Consider the following 24,238-nt stretch of genomic DNA (forward strand, 5'->3'; position numbering starts at 1 on the left):
CTGGAAAATGTGAAATTAAAATGGAAACAACGTCGGGTAATGAATAATTTTCAACAGGATTGGTCCCTGATGGATGATCGTGTAAAAAAATCATGTAGTTTCCAAAACTTCACAGCATAATATTTCCAAGAGATTAGCATTGTTCCAACGAATAAACGAGCGAACAGTAAAAGAATCTAGAAGAAAGTCTCAGAAGGATGTACTCCGAACAGCAAGCCTGGATGTGTTTGCTTTTCATGAAGAGCACTCGTGTAGAACTAGCATTCTTAGTGCCCTCCTTAGATTATTCAAGGAGTATGCTAGAATTGGCTCAAAGCGTTATGTACAATGCGCTAATAAAAAAGCAGTAGAGATGAATTTAAGCCTATGTAATATACATCAGACATCTACATCATACGTGATTTAAAGGGATCGGACAGAGCAAGGACTAGGGAGTGACGTCACTATATGTTGCAAATTTTAGCACCCAGCATACCCCTCCAAAATGAATGATATCCATAGCAAAGTCTAAACAGGCTCATCAATTTCGCGCCAGGATTTCTGCTATTTATTCATTTTTCAACGAGTTCTATCTTGATTACAGGCATTGGCTATGTACAGGTTTCAGGATAACGGACTCCAGTAAAAAAAAAAAATGAATAAATAAAAAATCTGGAAATAGGGAAAAGTTACAGAATGCTGCAAGTGTTTGAACGACGACAAAGAGTTCATTTTGTTTTCTATTGTACTGTGCAAGTTAAAACGCATGGTTTGCAAATGTTTAAAGAGGAATCCCATCAGTTTTCGTCGTCCACCGCACGTTGAGGAAGCACCCTGAATCCTCGCTTCCAGCCGGCTAAACATGAAGCTCCGCTGCAGCCTCCGTTGCTGAACTGGGACGTGGCCCAGGCCGGAGCTCCCCGGGAGTTTATCCTCGGCACGGCTGACTCGAATCCCCGCTTCCAGGCGTACCTACACCTGTCACCACTTTGTGACAGAAAATGAAATTACGGACAAAAAGAAAGACAAAGCAAAGTGGTGTTAAAGTCTTATTATTCAATTCTCAGCGATCACAATACTATTCCTTTCAGTTTGTTTCAAGCAGTTATTTTTCTTCATACACTGTGATGTTGAAACATGTGGACGCACTTCACGCGTTTCTCACACAAAAAGAGAACATGGACTGAATTTTATGGACTAGTTGTACGTCATTTTTTCCTTCACACACACACACACACACACACACACACACACACACACACACACACAGAATCTTGGTTTCTTTCTTTCTTGTCTTTCTATCTCATTGTCTATCTCTGTATACAAAAATTGCAACTGTGGTAAATTTAATATTGTATAATATGTTTTGTAAAATTTATGTGTTTTTTTTTTTTGTCAACAACCAATAGACAACGTGAAATTTGAAAGTTGAGTTTAGAGAGTTAGAACGATAACAACAACAAAAATATCAAATCGGACAATCAAATGACTTTCAAAAATACAATACAAGATATCGGAGATCAACATCGTTGCTTGGCGGGCTCCTTATTTCCATGACATTTGAAATTCAAATATCCACAGTGACTCTATATGTACGTCAGTTAATGCAATGTACTTCCATACCAAAGTGACGAGACGAATTCAGAGAACTGAGTTGTATCTGTCCGACAGAGTGCGTATTACTTACACACACGAGGTCTGGCTTTTGATTGGGCTCCAGGCACGAACTTCACGGTTGTCGAGGAAGTTTTGCAGAAGATATCGGAGATCAACATCGTTGCTTGGCGGGCTCCTTATTTCCATGACATCCATTGGCTACCATGGTAACAGAAAAAGAAAACAAGATTACGGGTAAGCAGACATACTCCTAGAAATGTACTATTCGATCAGAATGCCAGACAAACCAGGCACAAATGCAGTAATAAACACACGGAGCAACTGAAATAGAACATATCAGCAACAATACATCAAATTTGTATTTTTACATTGTCTGGGAACTTGTGTGCTGCAAATTGTGTGCAGAAGAATGATGAGGATAGAAATACGGCAAAGCAAAACAAGCAAACAAACAAACAAACAAACGAACATAAATATAAACCTTCTTTAAATTCATGAAGTGTTAATTTCTTTAAATTATTCAAGGAGAATGCACACTTATGAGTATCATTGGATCCGATTTGATTGGTAATTGAACAAATTTATTCGTTTGTTTGACCATAAGTTGGAGATGCTCCCCTTGTAGCTCGAACACGGTGTCATGTTTGTACATTCTGTCATTTCAGATTGTGCCTTGCTTCACGATGGGGTAAGTCAAGTTGTTATGTTTTGAACAAAGTTGTCAAGGGCAACATAAATATATCCATTTTTTTATCTTGTCGAGAGAATTCTAAGCAAGAATAGAAACAAAATACATAGGTGTTTTTTTTTCCGTAATGTATTTTAGACTGTTTCCTATTCCACAGTTTTCAAAACAGCAATTTTCCGCATTTTTCGGGAAAAAATCGAAAAAATGAAGACATTTGTATATACATATATAAGACAGATTTCGTTACCTTATTTTTTTTTTTGCTAGATAGTGTTTATCATGTCAATGTATAGAATCTAGTGTGTATTCTTAACATAATAAGTTATGATAGTGAGTGTTGAATCAATAAATCATTCGATTAATCGAATTTTTCATCTGTTCACTCTTTCTATCAAATTAATCGAACATATAGAATACAATTTACTCTATTTTTTAATTCATAATCCACAACAACTAATTATAGAAAGTAAACGTCATATGTAGTACTAAAGAGGAATAGAAGAACACAGTTCTCGATTCACTCGTGCGTTTATGCGTGCATGGTATATAAATGTATATATAATATATAACACAGAAAGTTAAAGCTGAGCTTCAAATTTTTTAGACATTTGGGATTCAATAGCAGGAATTCACAAAGATACTTTGATTTAGGCTATGGATTAAGTAAATTTTTGAGCACGTAACTGAGCGTGATACTACTGGTGTAAAATAAATTGATATATCGGTGCGGTGGCAAGATACGCCTATCTCGCGTTTTACGAAACGTAAGTTGGACCTCCTTAGATTCAGGGCAATATGCCTGACGTCATATTCACGTCACGGACACATGTTGGTTACCTGGTCATCATCCGCCAGATCGACCCTGTCATCAGCAAGCATGCCCGGGAAGATAGCCAGACCAACCAGCATCACTGCCACTGACAGGGGAAACAGCACGGCGTTTGTGTACATGGTGACTGAAAAAAAAAATGCAATGAATATTATTATATAATATGTTGTCATTGTACTCAAAGAAGGAATACAACTTCACACAGTAGGCATACACTGTTCAACACCTTACAGTAAGCACACTATCAGGTCTCGTATTCAAGGATTTAATCTCTGTCATTTACATTTTTCTTCTTCTTCTTTTTTGGCAGTTGTGTACCGCTTTTGTATGCTACATACAGAAATTAAGGAGAAATCACTCCAGGAGTAAAAGAATGAGACTCGTATCAGATATCGATGTACAAACTACCTCAAAATGTATTCTAAGATTCGAAATGTATATTCAAGCATGAGCGCTGAATCATATATAGTTTAGACTGGATATTGTCAAGATCTGTGATATTCACTTTCTCATCAATATATCGTCCTTGATACAAGAATAAACACTTGCAAATGTTCTTTTTTTCTAAATGTGTTCAGTTTATAAATCTACATTTTCAGACAGAAAAGCAGCAGAGATACTCAAATAAAGCAATCACTGCAGTGTCGTACAAACCGTGCACACACAGACACAGACACACAAACACACACACACACCACATACACATTATTGACTATAAATATTACCGAAAGAGCAATAGCATGAGAAAGAGAAAAAAAATTTAGTACTCAAAGTAATCCTTTTACTATCCCAAATTGACCTATTCTAGCGTGATTCTCAACTGTGTATATCTTGCTTAGATGTGTACGTAGACGCTCACATTTCAGCTTTATAGAATTGATGAAACCTACAGCCGTGAGATTTTCTATCATAAACAGTAATTAATCATGACCTATATAGCCTTTATTAGAATAAATGGCATAGGGATTAGATGACGTCATAACAGAAGACAGATTTTAGGATGATATTGATTTTGTAAAACATCTTCACGACTGATCCTCATGTCAGTAACCCCTTCTAAATGAACACCTCATGTGAGTGTTTATATATTTGATATTGCTATAGTGGCATCTCCGACGTATAACTTATTGCTCTACGGTATATGCATCGCAAGTATTGCGAGACATTTTTCTGTCGTTTTTGTTCTTTCATTTTCACTCATTTTAAACGAATGCTTTTCCTAAGTTTAAAGGAGAGTTACTGTATTTAAGTATTTGCACAGTTTTCGAATAGCACGACGGAATAAATACTAGGAAATATATTAATATATATAACCCATTTTTTTAAGAGTATACGATGTGCATTCATAATTAGTAAATGATATAGCAATTGTGGCTTGTTAGTACTGCTTTCTCCAAGAAGAGATGAATATAGGCTTGTATGTTTAGATGTCATAAAGCTCACACCAGAATAGATAATATTGGTTAAATCATTCTCAGTCAATTCATTTATTTAATTCTTTTGATCGAAAATCACAATTTAGTTTGATATCATTTGGTATTAGAATAAAAACAAATAAAAGGGGACTGAGTATCTTAATCCCTGTTTTAACAGACCTTAGACTGCCGGAGATATTAAAAACCAAATTATAACCGTTTGTTCTTGCAAGATATGTCACTCATTGTGAGATTGGCACACGACAAATCTCATAATGACTTGAAAGATGTACATGTGCACGCCTATGAGACAGATGATATCGCAAATTGGATCTTGAGAATGACTCTTAATCAAATCACGTGCTTCATGTTGCAATCTTGGTGACAGCTCGGGCAGGAAAAGTTCTGAATGTATATTTGATTTTGTCCAAAATTTAGTCTTTTCACATGAAAATGGGCGATACGATTCATTAGTGTGATGATCAAATTAGAGAAATCCGTCTTTATCACGCCTTTTCTGTTATCTGGTCTTAATCAGGTGCATCTATAAGACCTTGTGGAAGAGAGCAAGTGCCGGTGAATTTTTTATTAGTTTCATCAACAAGGCATAAAAAATATATAAACACGAGAAATTGAAGCAAAGAATCTGTATCTAACTCACGTACTAATGAACTTCTCTAAAGATTTAACAGAGAAACAGACCAACTAACAAACAGACAGTCAGATAGAAAGAGAATACGAAATCACCCCAAGGTTTGGTTCAAATACTGTACTACCACTCCATTTCATTCCATTAAACAGAAACCAAAACGATTAAATATACCGCAGGAGAGAATAAGTGGACAAGTATAGAAAACATCTGATAATGAAATTCGTATTTCGCAATAACAAAACGAAGTAAGGGTGTTGGAGTACTAAAATGCACAAGAAAATAAAGCTTAATGCGTGTACTTTGACGAACAAATAACCGGGTAGAAGAGGAACAAATGGAGAGATAGATAGAAAGATAGTCAAATAGCCAGATAGGAAGAAAGATAGATTTGTGGGGAGAATGGTAACCGCAGTAGTCCAAAGTTTTAATCTCAAGACTTGCTGTCCATGGGAACATTTGATATTCCGCCTGGCCGTGTACGCTGCCCGCTGGCTCGTGAAACCGCCTCAGCGAGGCAGCTAAATGAAATCTGTGTGTCCACTGAAGCTGCTACTACCACACCTTACTCACACTGTATCGCCTCTGACAACACTCATGATGTGGTTCACAGGATCTCTCGAACTCGCACCGCAAGGCCTGCATGCCCCTCAATACGTCCTCCCTTTTTCTCTTCATTGGTAGTGGGTTAGATTTTTTTTTTTTTTTTGGTCTTCCGGAAAGGGGGAAAAGGGACTACTGCTGATTATATTTCTGTTTCAACCATGCATTTAGCAACACAGGATGTCTTACTCAATTCTCGAAAAATTGTCCCCTGTAATTATATGTTTACACTTTAGAAAGAACGAACGCAATCTGTGCAGCCCTTACTTTGCGAAGACCGATGTGGTGCCTTCCTCTTCGCAGAAGGGAAAGAAATCTCAATTTTAGTACATCAATATTCACACTCTATTCCGGGGAAAATGAGAGAGAGAGAGAAGAGAAAGTATTCTCTTCACCTCAACACTCGTTTTTTTTTTTAAACTCTACCCCACCCCCACAAAAACTCAACTCAGAACATCGATACAGTCATGAAATTTTGCGCTCTTCTAGATTTCCGAGTATACCAATATTTTTAGAGGGGAAATTTGTGACTCAGGATTTATTTTCATCGGGTGTATAAGAGACACAGCAACCTTGTACAGCGACGAATCACCGCTCACATCCAATCGCCACGAGGGCAACATCTTCAACGAACTCTGAAATCAAATCTTACAAACGTATTGGTGGTTCGGATCGTTTCTTCTCTGAATACGGGATTCCTGTACTTTTCCGACTTAATACACTCGTCTTGTTGCACCCGAACAGCTCCTATAGTCCACATTGTGAGGGATCTGACCTACTGGTGTGGTGTCAAAGTTCAATCAAGCGTTACTACGTTTTAAGCAATAACCAATCTCACATTTCTGCGTGGCCACACAACCAGCTAGGCTCCGCGCAGCCGGCGATGAAGGGGTATATACCTGACCCTATCAGCCGCCCGTTGCGTGAAATGTCCACGGAAGTTAAGACATTCTGAATGAGTTATTCAATGTGCGGACGTTGTAAAGGCATGTACACATAATTATGTTTACCCGTGCAGACCTTATCATTCTCGCGTATCATTCTCTATATGTATGGTACGTTTTATATGATGCTATGAAATTCACGATGAAAAAAAAATATATACGTTGATTGTCAATATTTTTTCTCCACACGTTATAGATCTTTGACTGACGTAATTGGTCGAATTTTCCATTTCTGTGACTCTACGTGTAAGTCTGACCTCAGATGATATATTCATTAAAGCGATATACCCCAATGGCATTAGCGCGTCACAAGTCTTTACACAATAACAGCACTAGCATGTAATAAAAGAGAGAAGAAAATAAAATCCAGTGGTAAATCTCGGTCAGAATATGCACGGCGTGGATGACAACAACTATCAGCATTTAGATTGGTTTGGAGCTTATAATATGCGAAATAGGAAACTCTATCGCATAAAATTTTAAAGTCATGTCTGCCCAAATGCATACAAACTATCATACCCTGCTATAATTGCAACCCTTTTTGGAAAAAAAAAAAGGACCATAAACTTTAATCTATTTCAGATTTGACAGGCCAGTAGCTTGGACGCCTTAAAAGCACTGAAATAGCCCGTATTCTGAAATTACATTTTCCGACCATCTCTTAAACCTTAACTGGTTTCGTCCTATCCGTTATCCATTACTTTGCTGAAAATGACGCCTAGTGTTAACTATTACAAGAGAAAAGCACCGTCCAGTCATTTATTCGAATAAAGAAAAATAGTAACATCGGCAATGAGACCAGATTGGATATGAGGAAAATGCGTCCTAGATGCTCTGTATAAGACTGCCAAGAAACACATTACGATGCTTTTCTTTCACGCAAAGAGTACGAAAGAGCACGAAATAAAACAATAAAACATTGACAAAACGGTGAAAGATATTTCCCCCAAGATTAATGGGCATTATTTCGGAGGGTTGGTTAAAATGGGCACTTACAGTATACATGTCTTGCCAAATAGCAAACATTCCTTCCCTAATGGAAAAGAAATCGTGTTTGGTTGGTTTCTTGTCATCTGAGGGAGGCAATCTGGCTTTATTCTGAGTCAAGGAGCACCAGAAAAGTTCATCAGTCCTTACATCATCCTCCCGTGGCGTACTGTTACCATGATTCACATTGCCCTTTCCAGTACCCAACACTAGAATCCGTGAAGGCACAAATGGACAAAGTTAAAATTCTCCCATTAGAATAATTGGACATGTCTATTCGTACAAGGCATTGCACTTGATATATCAAAACGGTTTAAAAAAAAAGAGAAGATAAGAAAAATACCTAAATATTTCAATAAGAAGTTCTCCTTTTCAGCTAAATCATCCTAGTTTATAGTTTTCTCGATTAAAATTCATCACTTCTTGAATGGGGATCCATGTATTGATTACATATACGGTGATTATTAACGAAACTCTGAACACCCTCAATTCTTGTCTTATCGAAATTTTTCTATAACCTCTTATATCCTATTTTCTATTTCCAATATGTTCTTGTAGAATGCTGAAAAGTGTAACATAATCTTTGTCAAGCTTTACACTTCCTCGTGATGGACATTTCAGTGCAATTTTGGGGAAGATTGACTTCCAATCGGAGTTGCGAATCCCGTCAAGTCCCTACATCCTTGGACAAGATGTTTTTGCCCACCGTGCCCCTCTCGACCCAGATGTATACATTAGAACCTGGCAATGCTAGGGTGATAATGGCACGGCCCTCTAGTGTAGAGCTGTGTTAACACTGAAGAGGCTACTCTGCTTAAAGAATACATTTCTACATCATTATTATCATCTGGGGAGAAAAGTGTTTGCAATCCCATGGGATATGAACGCGGTACAGCCCATGACGGGTAATTAAACTTCATTTCTGGTTTAAGAGTTGAAATATTTTCCCCTCCTCACCTTCATAGCTAGATGTTAAACCTGTACCAGTTATCAACGGCATGACCTGAATTTACGTGAACAGCTTGACTGATAAGTGTGCCGTATGTCCCCAAACACCCTCCTGCCCCTTCACTTGCTTTCCTTAATATCGCTATCTTGTTGGTTCTTCTTTTTCATAAAGACGTAAAGAGTCACTACAAATGAGGGTATTGATGGTGAGATTTTTTATTTATTTATTTGAAATACAGGCTTGACGAAAGAGAAAAGGCTTAGGAGGTAATGTTAAAACAAGAGTTTGATGTGCCTGCCGCTCCCAGTATACGACAAACAAACAAACAAACAAACATACATACAAACAAACAAACAAACAAACAAACAAACAAAAACAACCAAGCAAAGCCGACCAGCATTCATAGCGAACTAACAAGAATAACATCAAAACCAATAAAATACTTGTAAGACAAATTGAAAATATAGAGGATAATAAGAAGAAATAGACAGAAATGGAAAGAATGTGGCAGTGGGGAATAAAAGAAAGAGCAAGAATATAAGAAGAGGTGAGGTTTCCTAGTTTTGAAAATGATTAATGAAATATTCAAATGATCAAGACCGCCCACGTCGCAAAGTAAGAATGAAATGAAGACATTTTACAGCACTCCCCACAAAATATACTCCCTCCCATTAACTCACATGCAAACACACTATACGTCTCTCTCACTATGTATGTGTGTATGTATGTATGCGTGTATGTGTGTGTATGTATGTGTGCGTGTGTGTATATGTGAGTGTCTGCATGTATGCATATATCATTGTATCTGTATCTCCTCTGTCTGTCCCACTTCATCCATTATCTATGTATACATCTATTTTTCTTACCACTATCGTTATCATATTTTTTTTTAATCTACAGACTTCTGTCTTCTGTTTCATTCAACTATATATAAGTAATATGAATGATGATGGTTTCTCTAGTTTATTTATATGGTTTAACCAGTAGCAGAATCACTGACGAACACCCCTTTTCATTCCGCTTCCCTTTGGTCTGATAGTCACCCCTCCATCCCCCCCCCCCATATCACACTCTCACATGTAAAAGAATATAACCCACAAACAAGCGACCCTTCTAGGGAGTGGCCAATCTGTCCATACAATATTATGCTCTGTGTGTCATGGAAAGAATTTGATAGGTCCAGTCACAAATTGACAATATTTCGTAATGACCGCTTTTCGCTCTGAAATTTGCTCGCCTTCGATCAATTTAGACTTGAACTTTACCTATTGAAAGCGGCCCTTTTCTGGCAATTTAGAGATTGCATTCTTATAGTGTTTTGTCTTACTATATCTGCGCGATTCAGTTTGTATATGCTATTGCACACTGAGATTGATATGGGTAGGAAGACTGGAAGAGAGGGTGATTCATATAAAAGAGTAGAGGAATTTTTTTAATAGGCTGATACAAAAGCTCGGTCTACTCAGAGCGAAATTGATGCCATACTATATTTCGAAATATTAAATGCATATCAATAACTTGTTAACATTGTCTTCAAGCGATTGTGCGGGGTTGCGGTTAATTTTTGTTAAAGGAGGGAGCGGGGGGAATGAATGATGACCACTCCGCCTCTTCGAGCTTGTCTGTAGACTCAGTGAAAGAAACTCTGCCCTCAATTTTTGATTGCTCAGAAAAAAGATCCCCAATTCTTCCGATTTCAGTTTGACCACACGCAGTGGGTTAAAGATTCTATCTTCCTCTTGTCTCTCCATCTGTCTGTCTGTCTGTCTGTCTGGCTGTCTGTCTGTCTGGCTGTCTGTTCGTCTGTTTCTTGTGGCTGAATATCTCTTATTGCAGCAGGTGGTAAGATCTTGCTCGTTCGCTTTTATACGGTTCGAAATTAACAGCATAATATTGACAGACATTTAGCCAATATAATCCGATGAATGTCAACCATGGACACAGCCGAAATTAAAAAAATAGCTCTATTCCTAAGTTACCCTCTCTCTTTTTCCATCATATATCTCTCTCTTCATCTTTTCCTCTCTTTCTCTCTCTCTCTCCCTCTCCTCTCACCATCCATGATAATGCTCTTTTATTGCAGACAGAAAGTCGTTATTAAGACAAACGTTATGAGAGTGACAAATCCCTCGACATTTACCCAAGAAAAAATGAGAAATGTGGAACTCTTGCTTTTATTTCAATCCCTAAGGAGATGCTTCAAACGAGCTTTATATAAAGAAGGATAGAAATCTCTGAAAGCACATTTTTACTTTTTCTATAAGGGTAGTTTTGACATCGATATTGCGAATTCTCTTCGAACATTTTTGCGCCTGCTGACAACGTTGAGTTAAACTAAGCTATTGTGAACGAACAATAGCCTACAAAATGATGTGGTGTTTGGTCAGTAAATCAGGAAATTGTGACGAGATGCGAGATCCGATGCAGTGACGGATCGGAGGGGGGGGGGGGCGGCACCGGGCGCGCGACCCCTTAATTTTATGTTTTAATGAAAATAAAAGGAATAAAAATAAAAAAAAATGAAAGGAGCGCGGGCGCCATCAGGTGATTTTCGATTGTTGTGCCACCAGAAAATTGCGCTGAATTCCTTTTTCTTTGTTTTGTTTTGTTTTTGCTTGAAAGCTGAATAAACCTGGAAGTGACACCAGAAATATTTTTGCGCCACCCCCCCCCCCCCCCTTTACAGAATTCCAGAATCCTCCCCTGAGATGGGAAAAAGAAGAAGACGGACGACCTCCCCGGTGATACACTGGCCATATTGATCTATCAAAAACGTAGAATAACTTTACGATCATGAGCCTTTGTTACTTGAACGTGCTACCCATAAAAGTCAGAGGTAAAACAACATATTTTACCCACCTTGATTAAAAAGAAATTGTGGGTAATTTCATTAAGTCATGTATGCGAAGAAGGTACATATTTTTGTTCTCTTTGAACCCTGGTGCTTCTATCGTTTATGTTTCTTCCGTACGAAAATGTAGGGTTTTGTCATTTTGTTCTTGAAAAACGAAGAGACTGTTAGCACAATACTGCATAATAGAATCAAACTTATTTTCCAAACGAAAATCAAATTTAAGAAAAGCAGAATTGGAGTTGTGTTGTTGTGTGAGTTGTGTTGCTGTAGTGGGTATCGTTGTCTTTCATGTGACGATTAATAGTCACGGAACGAAAATAACTTGGAAATAAAGTAATGAAGAATTGGTTGATTGTGCTGGAGCTTGATTCAAGGCAATTCCGATGTTAGAGCTCTGTGATCACCCGGCTGTTAAATTATTATGTTTCTTTTCAGAATCCTCTCTCGTAATTTGTGATCATTTCCAGTGGATTATTTTCAACAATTTACAATTCGTAAATTCCCAATAGATATATATATATATATATATATATATATATATATATATATATATATATATACATGTATATATATAAAAGAATGTCACATTTTGCAGGTAAATTAAAGGCTGAAAATGAAAAGGAATGACACTGGTTCCTTCACCTTGTGTCAAAATAGCTTGGGAGCAAAATATTTGCTTTCTGACTTATTCGATGTTGTTTTTTTAATGTAAACATTTATTTAATTTGTTGGACCTAGTTTTCACTCACATTTTGGGAAATTATGGATAGCTTAGTATGTGCGTTTTTCATGCCTAGGGAAAATATTACGTCACACAGTGAATTCACAGCTGAAAATTGCTCAGTGTAACTTGGCCTATCTGAAGTCATTTCTGAAAGTGATGATTCACACTATACGTTTTAGCGAAGAGAAACGTCGTAATTTATGAAATTTTGTTCGCTGAGGGATTGCATTACTGCAAGTTTCGTCGTATCGTATCACCCATACTTATCGTCAATCTGGTAGCAAACATTGGCTGTAACATTTTGAAGTAGTCGGTTAGAGAAGGGTTAAGGCCAGTAATGTTTCATCTTTCGTCGGATCTGGCACGATGACACCTTCTTGCTGACATTGCACTGGCGGGCAAACTCTTTCACCAAATTTAATCAATAAAAATCAAGCGGATAATTTCTGCAATAAAGTTCCAAACGTTGTTGTGTTTTGAAACTTGCCAGTAGAGAAAGCCTCCTCCTTTTCACTGTGCATTGCTAAGGCCACCGATTACTATACGACTTTCGGTCGCACGACTGACCGACTTTGGATTTGAAATAAGCAAGCGTGTTTATTGTGAGGTTATTGCGATTTATTTCGGATCCAAAGTCGGTCAGTCGTGCGACCCAAAGTCGTAAAGTGTGCGGCGTCCTTTTAGACATAGAGTGCTTCTCATATAGGGTAGCGATTAGGAATCATTCAATACAAGCATATTGGGTTTGTGAGTAACATAAGGAAAAGTCTAGGTTCTATCAAGTTGTGTGTGTGGTTTTTTTTTTTGTTTTGTTTTGTTTTGTAGGAGACTGGCAATTGTCACAGTTAAATTCTTGTCATAATGAAGCATCAATATTCCCACAATATATATTTCTTTGTTTTTTGTATTTTGTTGTTGTTGTGGAAAAGATCGACTCCATCACATGTTTGTGCAAAAGTCATTAAAGATGATAGTTTTGCACCGAGAATTACGAGAGAAGATAGCTTTCGATAGTGAGTCTGTGGTAATGTATACAAAACCCATTGAGCGTACTACTATTTCATCAGCCTTCATCGTTAGTGGTTAAATGGTCTAAAATTGCATTGTAAAACGCGGAAACTTGAAACTGACCAACTGCCCATGAAATGTGATCTGTGATGCAATCCTAACAAGCATTCGGTTACCATGGTTACAGAAAACGCATCTCTCTGACTCTCTTTGTTATTGATGCGCTCCCCTACCCCCCCCCCCCTCTCTCTCTCTCTCTCTCCTTCTCTTTCACTATCTATATTTATCTAGCTAGCTAGCTATCTCTGCCTCTTTGATGGTGTAAATTCAGCGAGAAAGATCTTTATAAGTTAACAATCTCGCTTCTCAGAATACATCATTATTCATATATAAAATGAGATCAACAGTTAACTGTTTGATGGGCTGACTAAATTGATCATTTTCAAAATTTGTCGACCTCATTTGTCAGAAGGGTCTATACTAACGTGCAAATATGCATAATGCGTTTTAACATGATATATGTACATAATATATGTACATAAATATGGATTATATAATATTTGTTCTATTTCACAGGGTTGCTCTTTCAGCTAATTGAAATAAACAAAAGACAAAAAAGCATATATATATATATATATATATATATATATGCTCTACCAACTGAGGATCCCTGCATAATACCAAATGCAAATGCATGCACTCAAAATCACGAAAATACGGTTAAAACAAAGTCACAAATATATACCAAATAACAAACATAACAAGATTATGTTTTATGAAAATATACCAAAAATGAGTACAAAATACGAAAAATGTATACAAAACCAACAACGAACTTATAAAATGGCACTAATGTAACTAATACCATAGAAATAAATGAACTGAACAAAGTATTGTATCAAAAACTGAATTGTAAAATGTAGAGCTTTAAAATTGAATAGACTCGATTGGATGTAAAACATACAGTAATTCATGTAAAAAAAAAGTTAATTGGCCACATTCTACTCTGCTTTCTGAATTTTAAAACTTAGACATCCTATGAGGTAGATTTTTACGCAAGTTTGATCCTACATAGCATAATGATCTCTTGTAATATTCTGCAATGGGTGTTTTGATTTTGTATGCACTGGGTGTATTGACAGTTTTATACATTTAATCATATGAATAGAAAGAGAAAAAATAGACAGATAAGCCAACAGAGACAATTGCATACCATTCCACACAAAGCTAACACTATATGCTGAGCATTTAAAAAGAGAAATCGCTTATTTCCCTGCGGTGGATTTGACCGTCACATAATACGTAATCTCGGAATCATAATCTTGCCTCCTTTTATATGTGAGAGCCATAGAATGATTTTGTTTCTGATAGATAAGACTTATTTTCAGAATGGTTCTTACTCTGGGAGATATAAGCGGCATTCATACAGAATGCAATCGATATGTACAGGCATACCCCAATGATTCGATTATATATGTTTTTCATATTCTCCACGTTTGTCGGGCGTAAACAAAACAAAACAAATCCAATAACGTAAACGGAAGTATTTGGTTCAATATATTGTATTACGTTATTCATATAACTCTCGTGGCCATATATGTAATACAGAAAAAAGAAAAATAGAGGAAGAGAAAGAGAGACAGCAAGATGCTTTCTTGCTATCTAGCTTATAGTTAGAAACACAAGTAAACGCAATATAAAAGATATCTCAGTAGCATTAAATTTGCAAATATATTAATTGTTCCGATTTAAAACTAGTGATAACTTTCTCCTAAACCCTGAACTGAAGTACGTCTGTAGGATATCATTATGGTACGTGTCATTCTGATGTTGAAGATTGTATGTAAATGTAAAGTAAAACTGTTACCAATAAATCCCTTCAAGTCTGATATAAAATCCTCGACTTTTAACTTTTGTCAACACATTTCTTTCATGTTACTTAATGCTGACTTTTTCCCTCCAGTTTGATAATTATACAAACAGTATTTACGACTGCATTTTGGCTTCCTTTAGACAAAAACAGTCATTTGTATAAGAGTCGGCTTTAAGTGCGACACTGATGAGATGTGAAAAGGTGAGAATAATCATCGTATATCAAAATTGATGTAAAACGCTCTTTCTTAATTTCCCTGCTGAATGTTTTGACGGCGGACGATTTGTGCCCAGTCTTTATTGAGACGGCTTTCTCGCACATCATCGATCTGTGGCAAACCGTACTCTTCTCATCGCCGCGGCTGTCCCACCGGACTACCCTGAATTAGACGGTATTAGCTTTCCACCTCCTCTCAAGGTATTATGACGACACATGAGTGAAAATGTAGCCAGTGTTTTACAGCAAATAAAGGAAACAAGTCCTGCCAAAAGCCACTTTCCTGTTGTTGATATTTTCCCCAAGAATTCTGCTACAGCAAGTCAAAACGAAGAATGATGAATATGTATACATCAGCGAGGCGTGTAAAAGTGAATGATTTACGGACATTAAATTTCACTGAAAGCGGGTAATATATTTTATCATTAATGATTCAACCTAACAGTTCTTCGTTGTATTATGACAACTATCTTGATATTCTCCTTTTCATGTATCGATATTTGACGTAAAGTATTTTCAACTGATGGGATACCTGTTTGCATCAGATAAAACTTTCTCAACAAATTGAATTATCACGTTTGCTATCATGTTAGTGCAGTCGTGTTTTCACATCATTATTGTTTTGAAAATTTAATATCAAACAAAATATCTCTCTCTGCTTCCTCTTCGTCTTCTTCTTCTTCTTCTTCTTCTTCTTCTTCTTCTTCTTCTTCTTGTATGTCTCTAATCCCCTTTTCTTTTTAATGGTATTGCAAGTCTTTCCATACCTCCCATGTCTCTGCTGAACTCCAAACAAATGACAAGTGCTCAGCGTCTGCAAGAAGGAAACTTCTCCATCACCATAAGACAAATCTCAACAAACATCCTTTCTTTTTCACGATGTCACCACTCATCAATCTAGAAAACGCTTGCTAATTTCATCTGTCCGTCTTCTCTCTACGTTTTTGCATTTCGTCATCGTTCATGTGTTTGTTTTTCTTCCTCTTTTTTAAAAAAAATTGAAACCTGAAGATCAATAAGGCAGCTAAACTTTTTTGTTTGTCTCGTTCCCCGCTTTCTTTAATTGAATTCTTTCACGTCCTTAAAACCAACTTCCTGTAAGTTGGTCTCATGCTGGAGGACGCAAATCATTAATTCTCTCCGGTAAGACTAATTTCTACTAAATTCTTAGAAAGCAAAATCATCCTGCCATATAATTTGCAGCTTCTCTCGACATTATAAAGGTAATTCTGCTTTAAGTACTAGAACCATGATTTCTAGAATGATGAAAGCTTGCTAATTAGTAATAAAATGAATTTATCGTAATCCCCTTCATCATCTTTTTTCTCCCACATCTTTGATGGTCTTTGTTACCATGGTTGCTTAATCATTTTCTCTCAAAATATTAAATTCATTAACTTCCATGAACCCCGTTGGAATGGCAGTTATGTTACTGATGAGGTATGCCTTTGGTAAATGTGACCATGCTCTTATTGGTAACAGTAATATAACAGTAAAATTACACTATTATCATTTATATATTTATCTATAATGATAATAATGATAATGATAATAATAATGATGATGATGATAATAATTATTATAATAATTATTGTCATTATTATCCTTATCATTATTATTGTTATTAATATTATTATTGTTATTATTATTATCATTATTATCATCATCACTCGTTAATATATTTCACTATCATAATACAATTATTGCTATTACGAAAATTATTTTCAATATCTCATTCCTATTATCATCATTATTTCTCTACCCTATACGAAGTATCTGTCGCTCAGAGCGGTGCTAAAGACGACACTTTCCTTTGCTCGAGCTTCTTTCATGTCAGCATTTCTCAATGACGTGCACGTTTGAAACTTTCTTTGGTGTCATCCTTACTGTGTTGAGAAAACCAGTTTAACTTCCGCTCTTCCCAAGCATTATTTTTTTTTTATTATTGAACGACTCCTTTGTGGTACAATGAACGTGTGTTTGCAATCTTTCTCCGATGTTTTTTAATTCCCGGTTGTTTCGATAAAAGGAAGAATTACTAAGGCTTTGGAGGGCAGAAAACAAGTGAGAATTACGGGAGTTTCTCTTGTGAGAAGCTCTGGTGAGAAAAAGTGGGCCTATACCCGCAGCCATGTCATCTCAATTGAGGGTTGGAGTGCCCGGCACACCACGAGAGACTCCGCTGTACTTAAAACAGAAATCCAGCAGATCATTACCTTGGCTTGGCCAGCCTCGAGATACGCAGGCTCCTGCCGTGGATTTCTTGTGACAATGTTTGCGCTGTTATTGTTGTTTGTTATTATGTAGGTGTCTGTATGGAATACAATTTGTGTATCTGTCCCTGCTCCACCCACACAACGGGATGTTTTTTTATCGCGATAGTCTCAGCTTTGTATGAACAAAATACTGATTAACTATGTGCACAGTTATTGAGCTGTTTAGAAATATTTTCTATTTGAAAAATAAAAGTGATAAATAAAGCAATGATAAAAAAACAGCAACACTAATAATAGTGACAACAATGACAATAATAACAACGGCAACAATAATAATAATGATCATGATAATGATGATAATGATGATAATAATAATAATAATAATAATAATAATAATAATAATAATAATAATAATAATAATAATAATAGTACATATACATTTACATAAGAGGGTATATGAATGCCTCGCGATGAGAATAGCTAACATAATGCCAAAACAGCGACAGTTTCCGGCTTCGGTCGGTTGTACTATGACTTATAATGGCGAGGGTACCTGTACAATTCTGTTCACCTGATTATTCCACGTTATGTCAAGCGTCGAGATGCTATTAACGATCACGTGTGCAAGGGGTTTTTCTTTGTCTGTCTGTATGTATGTATGTATGTATGCATGTATTTATGTGTGTGTGTGTGTGTGTGTGTGTGTATGTGTGTGTGTGTTTGTGTTAGTGTGTGTATGTGTTGATGTTTGTATATCCTGTCCCTTCTTGTTACAACTTTGAACTTTTTTTTTTTATTTCACACAGGAAATGATAAGAACCTTTGTAAAATGCCTTAGACATTGCGGTCTTGCTGGCACTATGACATTTGATTTGTTGGAGTATTAGCCTGTAGCAAGTCAAAATCCGAAGGAATCCCTCTTCTTTTGCTTTTGATCATAATCTTCATGTCAACGTAGGGAGCTGTGGTATTAAACTTATGAACGTTTGTTCACCTGCTACGTAAACTGAAACTAGACAAGAGACAAAGGAATAGAAGGAAGGGGGAAGCATGCAGAAAGACAAGTAAATAAAGAGACAGAAAAATGTAAATAAAGTCACTACATTATATTCGTAATTAATACTTAGTTAAATGCAGATTTTTCAAGCCTTGTTTAGTGTCAGTACGTATTGCAACAACGTTTAATTTAACGTGCTAAGCTGCCCTGAATAAGAAGGACAGCATGTGGCTACAATCAAAATTTCTCGCATACGACATCCAGCGTTTGATCACGCATGTGTCTGATCTTAAAATGTCAGCGTTTGCAGAAAAGAATTATGAGAGATGTCTACGGATTTGCATGCTGAGTCTTTTGTCCCTTCTCATTTCAATGTAATTCAATTTTCGTCTTCTGGCATCCTGCCGGTGAAATCAGTCAATCTTTGCTTGGCTAAGGTCAATGTATATTTACTGCTCCAAGGACGATTCGATAAAAAGCACACTTGAACGACTCTCTTGGGTTCTTTTTTCTTTCCTTCTCTCATTTACGTATTATTTTAGTTAGTTTTTATACAATGGCTTCCATTATTCTACATCATAAATACGATTGTGCACATAAGAACAAGCCTTTTGTAAATATGACTAGATGTTAAAATAACTAAACGTTTGATTTTACCAACGAATAAAATTACGAGGCATTTGTGAAATTCTGTGATTTCAACACACACACACAAAAAAAAAACACATACGCACACACATACACACATAAACTAACATCAATCCCTTTCCTATGAAATGGTAACTAAGAAAAAAATAAGATATTTCTTTGCTTGTTTGCTTCGATAACATCTACAATTCCTACATAAACATCTGTTCCAATTTACGTCTTTACATGTGATTCAGTTAGAGCATTACAGGGCGCCTCCCCAAAGTCAAGATATAGCATGCTAGCAATAAAGGTTCTAAAGATCATTCACCCCACTTTAATCATTGGTCGACTTTCGGTCAAGCTGTAATGGCTAGAGAGATCGTTTCTCTCTTTTCCCCCATTTCTTATCGAAAAATAATTTCGGACTTTACTCTTGACCGCTGCAAATGTCTCCATGCCTTCCCTTGTCCGGCCTCAGGCCTGGATACTAATGGAATTTGTAGCAGAAGGATGCAACTGTTTTTGTTTCAGCCCAGGGTTCTTTCCGTGACCTTTCGAAGGCATTAACGGAAGCTGTTTGCTAAGGTAAAACTGTTGTGCTTACCTTGTATTCTGTCATTGTCTCGATATGAAATACGTACACATGTATCTCTTTGATATGTATTATTTCGTGTGGTGTGTGTGTGTGTGTGTGTGTGTGAGTGTGCATGTCTTAATGCAAGGTGGGACGAAAAATATTAGCTATTGTAAGCCAAAAGCAGCTACAAATTCCTGCAGATTTCAGTTCACCATGAATAGAACCACTCACCTTGTGAGAAAGGTATTGTAATGACATTGCAGTAAGCAAACTGCGCCTGTAATGCTCACCCAACCTAATGACGGCAATACAGTAAGACCAAGTTGTACTATGACAAAGTATTTTCACTGAAACTCTTCAAAGACTACTTATATTGCACCTTCTTCCGTATCATTCTATCTAATATATAGATGAAATGTGTTGAATTTGAATTTTACAATTTTCCCCTTTTCTTCCTTCTGTCGCCTTCCCTTAAAAATGGATTCAGTTACTGAACAATACGGAGACACGCGATCAGGGGTAGATGTAAACACACTATGCTTTAACTTGTGTTTATGACATACACACGCCAAGCATTGTGTAATGTGTGATTAGCATTGAGGTTTACGTGATTCACTGTTGGAAATTTTGATCTTCTTTTATTTCCACCCCCACCCTTTTATGATGCATGGGGGGGGGGGGAGATAAGTGAATTCATATGAGTTCGTACTAAATGTTACATCGCTCTCATGCGTATTGAGCCGCTTAAAACCAATGATTAATGCTCTTAACTTGCCTTTCTTAGCTAATTCCAGATCCTCGGAGTGCAAACATTACTCCTGAGACCTCATAGTGGACGATACCCCTCCAAAAAGATAAGTCTATATCTCAATCCCTTAATCTGTTTAAGAGCAAAGTGATTGCAGATAGCCCCTTCAGAATATCACACACACAAAATAATATAAATAATGGTAACATCTGTCGTAAAAAAGAAAGAAAGAAATTAAATCACTGTTGGTTTCTCAGGAAGAAAGTTGATACCAAATTGAGACCGTCTTGAAGAATAAGCCATTACGTCATAATCAGAAAGAGAACAAGATAAGAGATGTTCTTTTGCACATTGAAACAAAGACTTCGCTTTCCCTGTGAAGATTTTCTGTTAAACTTAAAGTGGCTCAATACTTAATTCAGGAGAGGAGGCGAGATGTAGACATATCACGGAATATCGCATACCAATCCAGACACCTGTCGCTGTTATACTGCCCATTCTATCACTTGACCTTCAACAGTACCCATCTATTTACCGACCCATTTACCAGGCATTAACTAAACATACTGCTCGTACACTCCAGAATGATTTATAGAAAAAAAAAAATAAGATAACGTAAAAACAAACTATTTTCTTTCCCGTTTACAGTTTGCAAATACAAGGGGGGAAACCAAACATTCCTACGAGCTTCCGCTGCTTTCCAAACCCAATATAAATGTGCCCCACTTCATAACCCACGTTATATCAATTGCAACCTTAAATAACGACGTTACTATGGCAACAACTCAGCAACAGGCAATCAACTGAGAACTTTTAGTTGTTGCTCTTTTAATTGCAATTATTGTAAGCAAATTGCCTGCGAACATTTTGAAACAAGGCCAGGGTCAGATTTGATACTTTTTGGCAGTCATCGAATCATTCCAGTATACTTTTTAACAGCCGCATCAAAGATGATTTCAATCGATCTTAATTTCAATGTAGATTACCATTTCATACAGATTTGTAGATTGTGGAAACTTATCAAGTCCTCAAGTATAGTTCATAGTTGAACATCTCAGTAGAATCATTTTGCGAAAAGATTATAGTGGCATAGTATTGCTACTGTGTTATATCAGTGTGTACAATCACTATGAGGCTAGCTGACCACTTGAGCAGGTTTTTTAAAGACGAAGAGAACACGTCTCTCGAATGCACTTATTTTCTTTGTTTAATCATCACGTTTCAAAGTACACGGCAGTGTGATATTTATAGAGAACAAGGTACTGAGAGAGAGGGGAAAAAGAGAGAAAACTTGAGATACAGAGAGAGACCCTTGGGTCCGGCTTAGATAATTGAATGATTTCTCTGAGGAAGCAAGTAATATCACAAGTAAGTAAGCGGCAGAGAGTATGAATGAACATATGAAATTATGGTGACAGGGGAAATGAATTGGAGACATGAAGCAAAGAGGAGCAAGAAAGGATGACGTCCACGGAGAGACAGAAAAAGGTTGGGAGACTTGGTCTGGTAAAAATTTGTCAAAAATCGAATGATGACTAACATTTGCTATTGTGAAATCTGAAGCACTTTTCAGGTACTTTTTGGCTTAGGTGAGTTAAAATGTTTGACTTTTTTTCAGTCCACTTTTGGATATGTTTATCAATTTGTTTCCCGGCAGATTGAAAAAGGAATTATGGACTGGAAGAGAGGTAGGTCATTCCAATTCTTCGCGTTCGTCAAATAATTTGCCTTCAACGTGAGCTGAGCATGACTGATGTGTAAATAAGCAGCTTTTCTCCACTATATGCTTGCATACATAGTAAATGATATTCTATCAAACTATGTATGTACGCCTCATGATATAACGTGTGTACATTTCTGCTTCTGTATGCTGAATTACACTTGCGTAATTCACGTTTTTACTCGAAAATCGGATTAAAATATTGAAAGGGTGTGCGGTAAACTAATTATGACATTTAAAATTAATGAAAACTGCGGACGTGCACACGACAATTTGAAACATGATTCAACGAATTTAAACTCTGACTGTCGTCATCGGGGCGGGGTGGAAAAAATGTCATTTTGAAAGTGGTACTGTTTCATTGAAAAAAAAAAAGAATATATGAATTGGTATACAATTTCAATATCAAGGTGACACATCGACATGAGCTTCAAAAACATATATGTTTGATATGTATACTGTCCAAGGACAAAAATTACGTTCAACTGTTCATTATATTTAGAAGGGAAAAAAAAAACAACCCAAAGTACTTCAACAAACATACTCCCTCATGAGCAAAATTAGATTCTAGTCGAATATGCGCACCTGTCAACTTAAATCGAATACATCGGGAATGCCCATGCAGAATTGATCGTAAGTGAGTATGAGGTCAAAAGGTAACGGCGTACTAGATTGATACTCAGCAACAACTCTGAATAATTATGGAGTTTTTCTGGATCACTGTACACAGGGGCTGACTACCTTATGTGGGCTAGAATTATATAGTTGGGCGCAATATTGCAAACTTCTACCACCAGCAAGAATAGAGGCAAAAAGTACTGCCTCTCTTTTTCCTTTTTTTTTTTCGCTTTGCACAAATCATTATAACCCAGAAGGATTTACTACAAAATTAATGTGTCAGTGCCAAATGTGTGTAAACAGATATCGTGCAGATAAAACTTGCCTCGCCTGTTCACGTTGTTTTTAGGCCACACTTTATCTCTTATCCCCATCGTCCACATTCAAAGCACTCACATAGTAGTACATAGAGCACATATTGATAGATATAGGAAAGAGTGATGAATAGAGATTTGGAAGAACATGTTTAAAGAAGGAGGAGAGAGAGAGAGAGAGAGAGAGAGATAGGGGAAACACTATCTCCCGAGATATATCTCGGCAGTAGAATGCCTCCTTTATTGGAGTAATGGCAAACAAAAGTCTTGGCGGACCTTGAGCCATCAACTTTCTTGGGTTAATCGCCGACAAAAACTCCCGCTGCAAGATGACCGTCGTAAACCGGAAAAAGGGGGACAAGCCGTTTAACTGGCGGTAAATGTAAACATTTGTGTCGAGATGGTAGCAGCATCTAGCGCTCAAACACAAGTCGAGATGGGAGCGTGTCTCCTTGGTGATACGGCGGATGGTGGAGGATGATGAGAAGGCGAAAGTTGATCCTTTCTGCACAGAGCGGGAATGTCAAGTGCGTGGTCGAGCTCGATCGGGAGAGCTTTATCCCTTGTGTGTACGGTGGGTAAACATCATTACATCATTAAATGATGATGTTTCAATCTCGGGCTCCCCCGAGCAGTCAGCCAATATAAGAATCTGCTGCGAGTACACACTGTATCCAGAGACCAGGATGCTGCATGGGCACAATCTGTTTCTATCTGGTGGTTTGTGTGTGCGTGTATTCAGAACTCCGGGCGATCAGTCACACTTTAGCAGTTACTTTGATTGGCCTGAACCAAATGCATCACGATACATATCAATTTCTGCTGACGTGGGGTCCTATTTTAGCCATGTTTGCTATAAAAAAAAAAAAATGATTGCAAAGTTGCTTAAGTTCATTGATTACGTTTTCTGACGCTCAAGATTTTAGAGTGACCTACTTGCCATATTAAAGCATTTAAACAGAGAGAACAAAAAGCAGGCATCAAACACTCCCATTTTCAAACAAGCAGACATATATGATTATATATATATATATATATATATATATATGTATATATATATATATATATATATATATAATATAC

The 24,238-nt window shown here is 36.9% G+C and overlaps 1 protein-coding gene across 1 annotated transcript in view; it reads right to left on the reverse strand.

The window, feature by feature from the left end:
* Nucleotides 1-776: 776 nt before the first annotated feature.
* Nucleotides 777-24,238, reverse strand: part of LOC140240367 (uncharacterized) — a 48,449-nt gene continuing 24,987 nt past the window's right edge. The window contains exons 2-4 of the mRNA XM_072320137.1: nt 3,122-3,240; nt 1,667-1,794; nt 777-966 (exon numbers count right to left, since the gene is read on the reverse strand). Coding sequence (XP_072176238.1) covers nt 777-966; nt 1,667-1,794; nt 3,122-3,235 — 432 coding nt within the window. The 5' untranslated portion in view covers nt 3,236-3,240. The remainder of the gene's footprint in view (nt 967-1,666; nt 1,795-3,121; nt 3,241-24,238) is intronic.

This window comes from Diadema setosum, chromosome 17 (genome assembly GCF_964275005.1).
Source record: "Diadema setosum chromosome 17, eeDiaSeto1, whole genome shotgun sequence".
NCBI lineage: Eukaryota > Metazoa > Echinodermata > Echinoidea > Diadematoida > Diadematidae > Diadema > Diadema setosum.